The 12,947-nt window shown below is 42.4% G+C and overlaps 1 protein-coding gene across 1 annotated transcript in view; it reads left to right on the forward strand.

The window, feature by feature from the left end:
- LOC101921950 (cytosolic phospholipase A2 epsilon-like) overlaps positions 1-11,357 on the forward strand; it is a 33,543-nt gene extending 22,186 nt beyond the window's left edge. The window contains exons 14-21 of the mRNA XM_055792581.1: positions 767-989; positions 2,452-2,566; positions 3,630-3,767; positions 5,161-5,268; positions 6,475-6,666; positions 7,459-7,625; positions 8,928-9,114; positions 10,255-11,357. Of these exons, the coding sequence (XP_055648556.1) occupies positions 767-989; positions 2,452-2,566; positions 3,630-3,767; positions 5,161-5,268; positions 6,475-6,666; positions 7,459-7,625; positions 8,928-9,114; positions 10,255-10,460 (1,336 nt within the window). The 3' untranslated portion in view covers positions 10,461-11,357. The remainder of the gene's footprint in view (positions 1-766; positions 990-2,451; positions 2,567-3,629; positions 3,768-5,160; positions 5,269-6,474; positions 6,667-7,458; positions 7,626-8,927; positions 9,115-10,254) is intronic.
- Positions 11,358-12,947: the final 1,590 nt, after the last annotated feature.

Here is a 12,947-nt window from a genome sequence, read left to right on the forward strand (position 1 = left end):
TGCAGCATTTTTTTATTAGCAATTCTTCACTGTGCTTTTTCAACTTCATATTTGCAGCAGTTAAATACATGTATGAGAACTACACTTATCAGAATGTTTTCTAAAGAAGTAGTTGCTGCGGATGTAACTATGGATGCCTATAGCATCATGCCTCTTGCTCTCTCTCTCTCTCTCCACTGATGTCCCAGTTGTTGTTCCCAGTAACTTCTGAGATTGGCTCTGCTTTCTAACTGGTCATGCAGAGAAGACTGCAGGACAGTGCACACTTACTCCTGCAACCTGTCAGTTTGGGAAAGGACTGGGTTCCCCAGGGCAGCGTTATTCCCTGCTCACAGGACGCACCACTGCCCGACATCTGATGGTCCCATGTGTAGGGATGTTTGATAAAATAGAAGATGGCATTAAAATAAAGCACATGATAACATAAGATTAACACTTAAGTGATACAAAGCCAAGAGACAGCACCTGGTGTGAACTGATTTATATGGTTCTAGAAAACAAGCAAAGAAAATTCATTATTATAATTTTCTACCAAATTTGTGCTTCAGAAATGTACTGATGTTCACACCTGGCAATTTTATCCCTTAAGCTGCTGCCAGTTCTGTTTAGAAAAAAAACCCTGAAGAAATAAAAAGAAATACTTTATCCTTCGGGGCCATCTTTAAAACAGTCATAGAATGTCTGGAGGCACAAAATTCAAGGTTTTGTTTTGTTTTGTTTTTTTCTTCTCCTTTTAACTTTTTCTGTCTGTACTGTGTTTCTCCAGGACCATGGCCAACTTATACAGAGATGCCTATTGGTCACAGAAGGACCTGGACTCGCATATTGGTGAAGCCCAGAAGCAAGCGACCAAATGCAAGATGGGCTGTTTCTCTATGGATCGCATGAAATACTACAACAAGCAGCTTTGTCAGCGGAAAGAAGAGGGATACAGGACATCATTTATAGATCTTTGGGGGCTCATGATTGAGTACTTACTGAATGATGGGGTATGATGCATATTCTATTTCTTAGAGAGCCATGTATTTTTCTCCCAAGTGAATGGAGAGGAATCAGTTTCAGAGAACATGTGTCAAAACCAAGTGAAGTTCTCCACGTCAACAAACTCTCAGATTTTTTCATTTCCTTTAGTAGTCTGCCTAGGGAGAAATGCATCCTATATGTTTATAAATTAGGTTGTGGATGCAGGCATTTGAACTCTGGCTGGTATTTAAATAAAAATGGAGGCTATCTTGGGCAGTCTGCCTAAGATGCAGATTATGTATGCAGAAAGAGTTTAAGGTGCAAAGCAGAGTAATCTTAGCAGTGTGAAAACTATCTGGAGCTCGTACTAAACAGCTGAAGTGTTTGGTGATTTGCATCCACTGGCAGGTAACTTGATCTGCAGGTACCCTGTAGGAAGTGCATATTTTACTTCTGCTGAGGAGGACTGCTTGGGCAACAGCTAGTTTAAGTGACATTAATTTTTACAAGCAATAACAAATTTGCTTTTCTATTATTTGAAGTGGTTTCTACCCCTGCAGTACAGCAGTTCACTCCCTCTTCTCTCTAGGTGGACCACACTTCAAGGATGTGTGCTTTGGCACTTGGGAAGTGGGGAGGGACAAGTGGTTGAGGATTGAACAAAAGTGTCCTCCGGGTGGGGGCAGAAATGATGCAGTCATTCAGCCATTGATTTGATTTTATTTATTTTTATACAAGTACATGTATAGTATTATATACATGTAAACAGAAAATAAATACAGAGAGGAATACTATATATTAAGCAGAAGTATAAACTGAATAGCTGCACCTCCTTTAATTTCAGCTAGATGAGGTCCTCATCGCAGTCTAGGCAAGCATCTTTCACTTTGAGCAGTGCTGGCTATTGCTGTGTAACCATGAACCTCTTCCTAATCTGTCAGAAATAGCTGCTCTTAAATTTGTCAGCAGTTCATGAGATTTTATGTTTTTTATAAACGTCTTCAATGAGAATACGCTTTTCCAGAAAGGAAGCTGGGTGGGATGCAAAGAATTTGCTACCAAATTCCAGTCCCCTTGTAAGGCTGGACTGACAGCTATCATGGACCAAGAAAGGAAATTCAATGCCAACTTGCTCCTTCAACCCCAGGAGAGCAAGGACTGCTCACTACACTCCTCATCCTAAGTGGTACCTTGCCCCTTCTCCCAGTTGCCAGGGCAGTACTTGCTAGTACGTACAGACATATATGCAGAAGTAGTTTTCCCTGTCCTCATCTTTTTGTGAATCCATGCACAAAGTCAGGCTGGACCCTGGGAGACTGGTCTGTTACTGGCAGGTGGGTGCCTGCAGTGGTCTGTGCAGTGGAGCTGTCATGGCACGTCCTGCACACTGCGGGCAGAGCCACGCAGCTCCTTCAGCACTGGGGCAGTTGAATTCACTATGCCTAGTTTCTGTCTCTTCTGACATAACTGTTTGTTCTTCAAAACCAGAAAGACCCCCACAAACTTTCTGAGCAGCAAGAAGCACTGTGTGATGGCCAGAACCCACTGCCCATCTATGTGTCAGTCAGTGTCCGGGACAGCTACAGCACCCATGATTTCAAAGGTAAGAATGATGTTTTTTGGCCCTGTGTGGCTGAAACTGATACCTGAATTCCTGTGATTCATTCTTCTCTGCTTGGTAGCACTTTGAGAAAACAGTCTTGGTGTGTTAATTGCTTTTTGGAGACATAGCCATCACCTCCAGGCCTTACAGTTTTAATACAGGAGCTTTTTGAGATCAGTGTTTCACTGTCTATAGACATACACAGTTGAGATCCTACCAGAAAGGCCGCTTTTTAAATATTATCTGATCCATATAGAATAAGAAGTATTGGAATTGTCCAGGAATTAAATACTGCTTTTTGTCAGTGCCCAGTTGTAGTTTCAATATGAAGAAGGACAATGTACTTATGATAAAGTTTGGGAAAGCATCCAACCTACTCCCAACTGAATCTTTTCTTTTGCTCATTGTTTTGGTTATTTTTTTCCATGAGGAGAATCAGCTGGAGGAGGAGAAGAGGCAGAGAGGAATCCAGACCAGATTTTTTTATGGTTGAGTTAAAAAAAAAAAAAAAAAAAAAAAAAAAAATCACTTCTGAAGGAAAAGGAAATTGTAGACCATGGCCTTTCTGTCCCAGTGTTTGCTCATGCTGCAGTTATATCAAACAACTGCACTTCATTTGGAGAGGATATCTGAGAAAGTCAAGGGCCAGTTCTATCTTAGTACCACATATAAAAAGTAGACTTGGCCCCTTACAAGAAACTCATTTTTGAAGAGCTGAGTACCTGTCTTTGTACATAACCACTTTGTTCAAGGGAAGTTAAATTAACTGTATTGAAAACAGTGGAAGTACTTACACCTAGATGAGGGTATGCAAGGGCAGGACGAAACCTTGTGTGTGCTGGAGAGCCCTGGATGCACACAGGGTGTGTAAGAGCTGGAGCCGTGCCATGCTGGTGGCGTGTGCCTTCTGCCACTGCCAGCACCACCATGAGCAGCGTGACTGCGTAAGCCAGGCTTTGCAAAGGCAGCACAGCAAACAGAAGGCAGGCCAATGTATGCCCTGGCCACCCTCTCTGCACCCAGGTGGGAGCCCTCTAACTGTCCCATCGTGGCTGTCTTGCAGAGTGGGTGGAGTTCACCCCCTACGAGGTGGGACTGCTGAAGTATGGCGTGTTCGTTCGCACAGAGCATTTTGGAAGCGAGTTCTTCATGGGACGCTTGTTAAAAAAACTCCCCGAATCCCGGATCTGCTACCTTCAAGGTGATGTATTACGTTGTCCTGGCACAGAGGCACTTTGCAGGGGTGCAACGCTGTTAACCAGAGGGTGGAAGTTTCTGGTCTAACATATGGAATGCTGCTGTGGTATCGCCTGCCAGGAAGTTTGTGGGGGTAGTTTGTCCAAAAGAATACAGTAAAAAATCCCACACCTTTTTTCAGTTTCTTGTCAATATCTTGGTATGCACAGACTTTTTAATGTTGTGTCTTGTAGATGGCATTGATAAAGCTCCTTAATTCTTTCATTGTAAGGAATAGTTCCCACTTCTTAAGTTGGAGTGCATTCAGAGGGGAATCGGAAGAATAGCCAAAGAAAATTTTCACACAGTAGGAAACCTGCAGCTGTGCTTCCACTGTGAGGTTTAAGTTCAGGAGAATCCCATCCACTAAAGCTGCAGGCTGCCCAGGATGAGAAGTAAGACCAGAAGTGAAGGGTCTCCGAATCTCTCTGGCCGGTCCCCGACTTGTATGGATGGGCTGTGTAATAACATCCCTTTACCAAGGAGTCAGAATCACTGGCAGGTGAACACAGAGCAGTGCGAGATGGATTTCAGTCATCTCTTCTTGTACTCATGCTGCTTAGAAGCTCCTTGGTTTCAGTAAACATGCTGTGATGTTAAATAGCCTGTAATCCCAAGGAGTAACTTTAAAATACTACCTTTTGGGTAGGCCCTTTTTACCTAGCCCACTACTGGGAAATTTGTTTTCTGTATACTGTGTGTGATGTACTGGTTTCTGTGCCCCACTGAAAATTAAATAGTCCAATTGTGGTAGACTAATTAGAAGACATATTTAAATTTCCAGTGGGAGATGAAATGGTGGCTTTGTGTGTTGTCAACAAAGCCACCAGCGCCCCTGTGCGGAGGCAGAGAGGGACGGTCTTGGATGGAGGAAAAAAGCGTGCGGAGGAGCAGGAGCCCACTGCACCTGCGAGCCTTCAGGCAGTGCGGTGTGGGAGCTGCTCTTCCAAGGCAATGGCTGAGGAGCCAGTTCATCCTGCTGCGAAAGACTTCAGGGTGTGTGAAAGCTGACCGGAGCATATGCAGAAAAAGAGAAGCTGTAGTAAGGAAGACAGGGATGCAAAGGATGTTTTTGTGATGTCTGCATCATCTGAGCTCTTAATTTGTTTGTTCTGCTTTACTTCTCTCCCATTCTTCTCTCTATACTGTGAAGCAGAGCCGTGGGGTAGGTTAGGTGCAGAATCGATGGCAGCATGACCTGAACCAACGCCACAGAAGGTTAAGAAGAATTAAGAGCCCAAAAGTTTGGAAGTATTTGAAGTAGGGCCATTGAGAAATTAATCCTGGAGGTCAAAATAGATGGAAAAAGGCAGTTTCTTGTTAGAATGTGTCCTTGTGTTCACTAATTCCTTTTACAGGTATGTGGAGCAGTATATTTTCTGTGAACCTATTACAAATATGGGGACTCTCCCACAGTTCAGAGGACTTCTGGAAGAGGTGGACACAAGACAGAATAGAAGAAGTTGGTAAGAAATTATTAAACCTTTCATTTCTGGTCACTCGGTCTCCTGGATGCCTTTTTCATCCTGTCAACTACATTGAAACCAACATCATAGGATCATCCTAAGAGATAGTGATTTCCCCTCCCACCGTAAAGACTAAGAGGAAGAGGGTAATCAGGGAAGTGCTGCTGTAATTACTAGACTTAATAAAATCCTACGGATTAAAAGGCTCTGTCCTTAAGAGGAAGTTTTAGTGGGGTCACACCTTTCTCGGGAAGTGTTTTGGCATTGCCCATTCTCACTCAGCCATACAGAACCAAGAACCAGTGGCAGAGAATAAAGTTATTTTTACTGCCTGTGCAGAGAACGAACTCAAATATCAATTGGTTAATCAATATTTCCTGGGGTTTTATTTTATTACTCAGTACAGTAATTACTACATTGGATTCATCCTGGCACAAAGATAAATGAGGCTCAGAGGGTATTTTCTGAAGCAATACAGAAACCATGGTTTTATTGCTAGATCATTTAATATGATAGTAACTATAATTACAGGCATCCTGGAAATAAGGAAATACATCTGTGCAATCATGGAAACCACCAAGTCTCTTCTGCTGTGCCATCAGCCACTTGGTGTGGCAAAGCAGGTTGTGATTTCAAGAAACCACACCTTGTGTAGTTTCTGCTTTTCACCCACATATGCTGCCATGTAGCCACCCTGAAAATTACCTGTAGTTTCTCACTATGAATGTATGCCCCAGGTTTTCCTGGGATGCTCTCATTCTACTGATTAAGCATATGCTGGTGTAGCTGTGGGTGATAATAAGGTAGAAGCTGTCATAGTTGCAGTGGACCCCACGGTGCCCTGTTGTTGCCCATCTGAGTGGGAGCATATGCTTTAGCCCCGTTCTCTCTATGCTTGCCTCTGTTTCATGCTCTCTTCCCATGAGGATGTGTAACTGTCTTTCTGACAGGACATTTCTCTGAATTGCTTAGTTCCCTTCAGGTGTCCCTTTCCCAGCACTGAAGACTGCCTCTGACGAACTGTTCACGCCAAAGCTTAAGACCACCAGCAGACCTTTGTCCAGCAGCCACGTTTCTCCTTCAGAATAGTTTTCGTGTGCTTAATGCATCATCCCAGAACAAGCCCTGAGATCTCCTATGCACCAGGACAACCAGAAATGAATGTCAGTTAACAAACAGTTCACCGGTTTTTCTCCCCTCCTCTAGATGAAGACCCGGTCTTGCCTACGAGACCCCATGAGTTGAGGACTCGCATGTATACTCCTCCTGGGCCCCTGTCTAGCGCTCTTCGGGGAGCACTGACTGACCGCTTCTCCGTCGCCCAGCACCACAATTTCCTGAAGGGCTACCAGCTGCATAACAACTACCTGGAGAACGAGCACTTCCATCGATGGAAAGGTAATGGAGACTAATATTTAACAGGCATCGTTTTCAGATGGTTCTGGGGTGAGGAAATTTAGGAAAGAACTCTGTCAGGCTTGGCAGGGGAAAAAAAGAAAAAATTTCCTGAAAGAGCATTTCTTTTCTGAACGGAGAGAAGAGATGAAGAGACTAAGACTTCAGTGTCGCCAGGTATTTAAGACTGTTTTTAAATACAAGCATGTGTTTTGTGCTTTAGCTGAGATCTCTGTAGTCCAGACTGAGAGGGTAGGCTTGCAGCTGACAGAACGGAATTTAAAGTAGCAAAGAGCAGAGCGAACGTGGGAGAAAGCTTAGTTTGGCAAGACTGTTCCTCTAACTTAGGTGCAACTGGGATATCCCCGAAAATATGACCTGTGAGAGAAAGCTGGAAAGGAATGGGGCTTTGTAGCCCAAAGAAGAAGGGTCTGAGGGGGAGGCAGAAATCTGCATGTAAAAGGGCATGGGAATAATTTGTTCTTCAAATCCATGACAGATAAGATGAAACAGTGATTGAAATGAAGAAAGGCAGATTTATGTTAAGTATTAGAAGTAGTTTACGGGCACTAATGAGTATGACAAGTTACTAAACATATTGCCTGGGATCTCAATATAGAAGATTTTTCAGAACAGGTGGAGTTCTGCAGTCCTTCCCACACCTATTCAACAATCCAGTAATGTGGCAATTAAATTAAACCAGGCCTCTGGGACAGTCAGTTCCACCTTGCGTTTCTTTTTCCAGTCAAAATACCTACAGATCATTTCTTATTTTAAGAAATATTTTTCTTTCAGACACTGTGTTAGACTCGCGTCCCAACCAGCTGATGGAAAATCCCGATCACCTGGGCATGATAGATGCTGGGTTTTTCATCAATACCAGCAGTCCACCACTCTTAAGGCCACAGAGGGAAGTGGATGTCATCATATATTTAAGTTACACTACTGGATCACATACCTCGGTGAGAAGAATCTTGTTACCATGTGTTGTCTCTCCTTTTGCTCGTAAATGTCTAGCCTATAGTGCCTAGAACTTCTAGTTATTTCAGCTGTTCAGTTTTTAACTACTGCATTCCCCTGTGTTTTTCACCGTAGTGATTAATGTTATTCCTATTTCTTCCTGCCACTCCTGGAATCTCTCTTGCTGGTTTATGAACATCTTGAGTTATTCAAGAGGACGTCAGCCTGGTCTCTTCCAGAGTCATGGGAAGAGCCTCTTCAGCTTTATGCTGAATCAAGCAGGTTTCCAGACCTGCACAGGAACATGCATAAGGATGAGGAAATGATTTCTCCTGACTTAAGTTCGGATACAAAAGCGGTTAAGTAGATAGTCAGAGGCAGATCGTTTCTGGGCTGACAAATAAGATGCTACTAGGACAGTTCAGTGACAAGCATTTTCCTGCAGAAACTCCAGTTTCACAGAGATAAAGTTGATTAGCGGTCTATAAGGCCATGCAGAAAAGAAGTTTGGGTCGTTATACCTCAGAAACTGAGGTTAGTTAGAAACTTGCTATGAAGCATCTTGGCCCACTTAAGTGGAATTATTTTTTGTGAATGAGAACAGCTGCGCTACTGATAGTAAGCCATACTACGCATGAGACATACATGTAAAGACATTTCATTTCAGCCTAGATTAATTTTATGAAGAAAGGCTGCTGCAGATTTAAGGTATTTTGTAGAAACTATTTCCTGTTTGGTGGCGTCCACTACTAGATGGTGCATAGTAAATAACACAGTACGTGGTAGGACGTGACAGTGTATTAAACATTTCAGGGAAAAAAAATAGCCTAGTACTTCTAAATTTCTCAGTAAAATATCAGTCTCAATTACCTGTGCCATAATACCCGCACAGGCAGAGACATAATTGCACATCCAAACTTTCTTATTTCCTGTCTTCCATGCATGTAATAAGGTACCTTAAATATTTTCTTGCTCTGGTTTTCTTTTCTAGTTAATTCTGTACAATGTATTAAACAGGCTCTTTCATTTACTGAAATTACATGCTTTACCCTAAACCTCTGCCAACTGCTTCCATTTTTTACAAAGCAGTTTCCTGGATGAATTCTGTAACCCTGAAATCGTGTTTACAGCTTGTGAGTAGCATTTTGATTACTATGTGTGGTAGCTATATGTAGAGTAACCCTTGATAAAAAGGAGCTCACCCTATGGATCTGAGCCGCTAAACCTTAATACTAGGTAACAATTTGGGGGTTTTAAGACAACCAGGTTGAATTCCGATGCTGACCATTTCTGTGATACTCCAGTCTCTAGATAAGGCATACAAATACTACTCAGAGCAGAATATCCCATTCCCCAAAATTTCTTTGACTGATGAAGATAAGAAAAATCTGAAGGAGTGCTACCTCTTCCAAGATTCAGATTTGCCAGGATGTCCAATCGTGATTTTTCTTCCTCTTGTGAATGATACCTTCCGAGAGTACAAAGCACCGGGTAAGTTACAAGTAGTGGCAAAGCACTGAGCAAAAGACACCACTACCTGCTTCCCTGACACAGGTAGAGCCTCTTTCTCTGCTGCTGGCTATCTTTGCTGACTGGGTTCACGGGGAGCACTTTAACTAATTAAACTTGCTTTCCCATTCTGTGCCAAAGCTACTATTTTCATTCATATCATCCTTGCGGCCCTAAGAGGACAGATACAGCCGTCGTCTTCTGGATGGTGCTTACCTTCATCTCTCTCCCATTTGTAACATAAAAGTATTGCTGGCTAATTGTAAAAGTTTTTTCCTGGGAAAAATATAGTGTGCTCAGATTATTTTCCCCTGCATGTATTGTCTGTTTTCCAGGGATAGCATTCTACACTTTAGGAGACGTAGTGTCATGTATGAATGGCAGGGTGGGGGCAAGAAACTGGCTTTCAGGCTGAATGCCTGCAATGTCAAAATCGGTGTGTCTCCATTTGGTACGGCGCTAGCCCAGGGGTCGTTTTGCTCACTGTGCTGTACTGAGGGCCTGTCGTTCTTTTTCTGCCAGGCTTTGTATTCCACTCCTTTGCTGCCAGCGAGACTAGGATGCATTTGCTTTGCTCCTTGGTAGCAGGGAGGTAAAGTCTAAAATTCTGCTTTTGTGGAATTTGGGAGACACAAGAAATGGAAATGTAGAGATGCATCCTGGTGGCAGGCTCCTTGAGGCTGCATTTGGAATTGCAGGAACTTTAGGTTTCCCCGTGTTTCTGTTACTCCTTTCTCAAATTCTATTCTGTTACTAGTGACTCCCCTCCCTCAGCCGGAGTTTGTAGAGGTCCCAGCTGTTCAGGATGAGACCGGCAATGCCTTTTGGAGTGCCTTTTCGGGCTGATATACTTGACTGATCCATGCCTTTAAACGAGGCAGATATTTATGAGTAGGCTGTAGATGACCATTACAATGCCGTCCCTCACTTTCTGCTCTCATTACTTCAGGGACATGACCTCCTCTTGACTAGGCATGGGGATACATGACCTGCATTATTTGTGCATTTAAACCCTATGAATTTTCTTCCAGAGAAAAATCCCCATCTTTGGACTGTGGGGGACAGCTTATCGCTGACTGGGATAAACACCATGTCACAGCAGCAACTTGTCTTTCTCTCCAGGTGTCAAGCGCTGTTGCTCTGAGATGGAGGGAGGACAACTCGATTTGACCAGTCGCTTTTCACCCTACTGCATGTTCTCAGTCAGGTATACTGATGAGAATTACCGTCGGCTGCTGAACCTCAGTGAATACAACATCCTGAACAACTCACAGATGATTATGCAGGCCTTGCAGACAGCGATGCAAAGAAGGCAAAACATGTGCTAATCACCTGCCTGGTTGCCCCTGTCTTCTCAGAGTTTTTTCACACTCTGGGACACAGAAGGGACACAGCTTTTTGAACATGGGCTGTTCTACCCTACTGAAAGAAACTGTCCCTGGTGGCTTAGTGGTTAGTTGCATTTTCTTTTTTTTTTCCATTCCCAAGAAGTGGCTTCTAAAGGCAAAGATGTTGCCTGCGTAATTTTTACATATGCTTTGTTCCCTGAATTAAGGTTGGCTGTAGAACAACTCTTTACCTGGAATCCTTGTTAGATTTTAAAAATTAGTGTTGTTTTAAGCCTAACTTATTATAAAGTATGACATATAGGAAAATAATTTTTTACTACCACAATGCTGAAGTAATACAAACCAGCCGACACAGCTACAGGCGTCAGGAAGGGGGGTATAAACTTCTGCTCCCCATGAATCTTCATGGAACACAAGGTGCATCCGCTCCTGGAAAACGAAGAAAACCTGAGACATGATGGAAGCTGGCATTGGATTCCTGGTTTAACTCTGTTTTACAGGTGTCCTGAAGAGCAGTTGCAGAGCCTGGAAATGTAAGAGGGACAAGTGTGTGCACACAGCCAGCCCCCTGAATCACATCCACCCCCTGGGCTCTCTTGGGCTGTGAATGAATCATATGTAGATGGGAAGGAACAACTTAGGAGGAAGTGGTGTAAGATTTTTCACGTAAGAAATTTTGTAAAGCAAAAGGTGTAATTTGGGCACATCAAAATTTCCTGTGAATTTGTGTTAGTTTTGATTGTTTTGTATTGAAACAGTATGTAAAAAAGTCAACATATTTTATTTGAAGCATTCAAAATAAAACATCCTGGAATATTTTTTTTTTCCCAGTTGAGTTACTTCTCATGTTAAACTTCCCTTTCTTAAATTAAAAAGTGCTTGAAACAAAAAATTTTACTTCCACTTTACTCAATGCAATTTGTTTAAATAGTTTAGGAACATAATGCTTATCAACAAAAATGTTTATTTGTTTAGTTCTGCTTGTTCAAACTGTGCAGAGAAGCAGGAGTGAGTTAGTGGTCTGCAGCAACTAAGACCATGTTAAAACAACTGAAACAGACCCTCCATGGGATCTAGCACAAACCCACCAATAGCATTTGTTGTGGGTTTGCATTTTTCAAACCTTCTTCACTTTCTCTGTTATGGAAAGTGTCCATAAATGGACTGTTGAAAGTGCTGAGGGTGAGCTCTAGACACTGTAAACACATAACAACCTTTGCATTCCAGGAGTGAGTCAAATTGAAAAGACACTTTTTTTATTAGTAAGTTTTGTGTCCTCATGACAACAGGGAGAATTCTGAACAAAGAATCTATTCAGTGAAAAGATCTATCAACTAGATGTCATAATCTGAAGATAAAATAAACTAGGGAAAATATTTGGCTAAGTTGAAACATTTCATGTTAATGTTTTACAAAATGTCTTTGTTTTGAAATGTAACCTCTATTTAATAGACTGCCTGCCTCGTCAGCCCAGAGAACCTAGCCTGAAAGTAACAGGGTTCACTTACAGTCAAGTAGTGCTTGGCTTGGTGCAGAATGATGCTCTGAGGATTTTCATTTTAGCAAGAAATAATGACAAATTATCTTTACAAATTGGTTCACAGTGACTTGTGCCAACACTTTTGTCATCTACAATATCAAGCCAAACCTTACTTCTTTGTGCAACTGTAGCCTAATGGTGCAAACCTAGAGAGCAGAGCATAAGTATTAACATATGAAACTCTTAAGGTTTTGAATGAATACGTACTTCTGCCGGGTTCTTTTGTTCTGTGATAGTTTCACTAGTTGTGATCAGAAATACGGTGCTACGTGCTCTACATATAATCCTGGGAATTACCTCCATTTGAAATCCCTGGTGTGAAAAAATAAACATTTTTCGGCCATAAACTCATGCCATCTCCAGCTCTGAAGAAATGTTACTGACATGCAAATATTTTGTGTATACACCACTGGACAATAAAGGCTTCTTTGCAAAATGAAAATTCTGCCTTGCTTCACATGTTCAGGCATTTCAGTAATATGCTTCAGGTTCACAGTGTGTTCCTTGTTCCAGGAGAACAAAACTGTTTTTCTCTCTGCAAAATGCATACCAAATATTTGCTGTGAGTGTTGTGGGTGAAAGAATGTCTCGGAGACAGATTGCAGGGGTACAAAGTGAGCCATGGTCCCTCCCTCCCCCAAGGGTTGTCTCTAATGTGGATTGCAAAAATTATTTGTGAGAGCGAGAGCTTTTTGGCCACTGGCACTGTGTGTGTGATGGCCTCAGAGCCTCAGTTCTGGTGGACAGTCTGGTTTATAGCTTAGCCCTCCCAAGGACACGTCATAATAAAGCACTACCTTAAACTATGACTGAAAGATGCTGATGTTGCCAAGGGTTTTCTGTGACCTAATGAAGAATGCATTTTGTCAAGCTATGTCATTGCAGCTGACACACGGAGGAAACAGGCCATGTATGTGGACACAACC

This window comes from Falco peregrinus, chromosome 1 (assembly GCF_023634155.1).
Source record: "Falco peregrinus isolate bFalPer1 chromosome 1, bFalPer1.pri, whole genome shotgun sequence".
In the NCBI taxonomy this organism is placed as follows: Eukaryota; Metazoa; Chordata; class Aves; order Falconiformes; family Falconidae; genus Falco; species Falco peregrinus.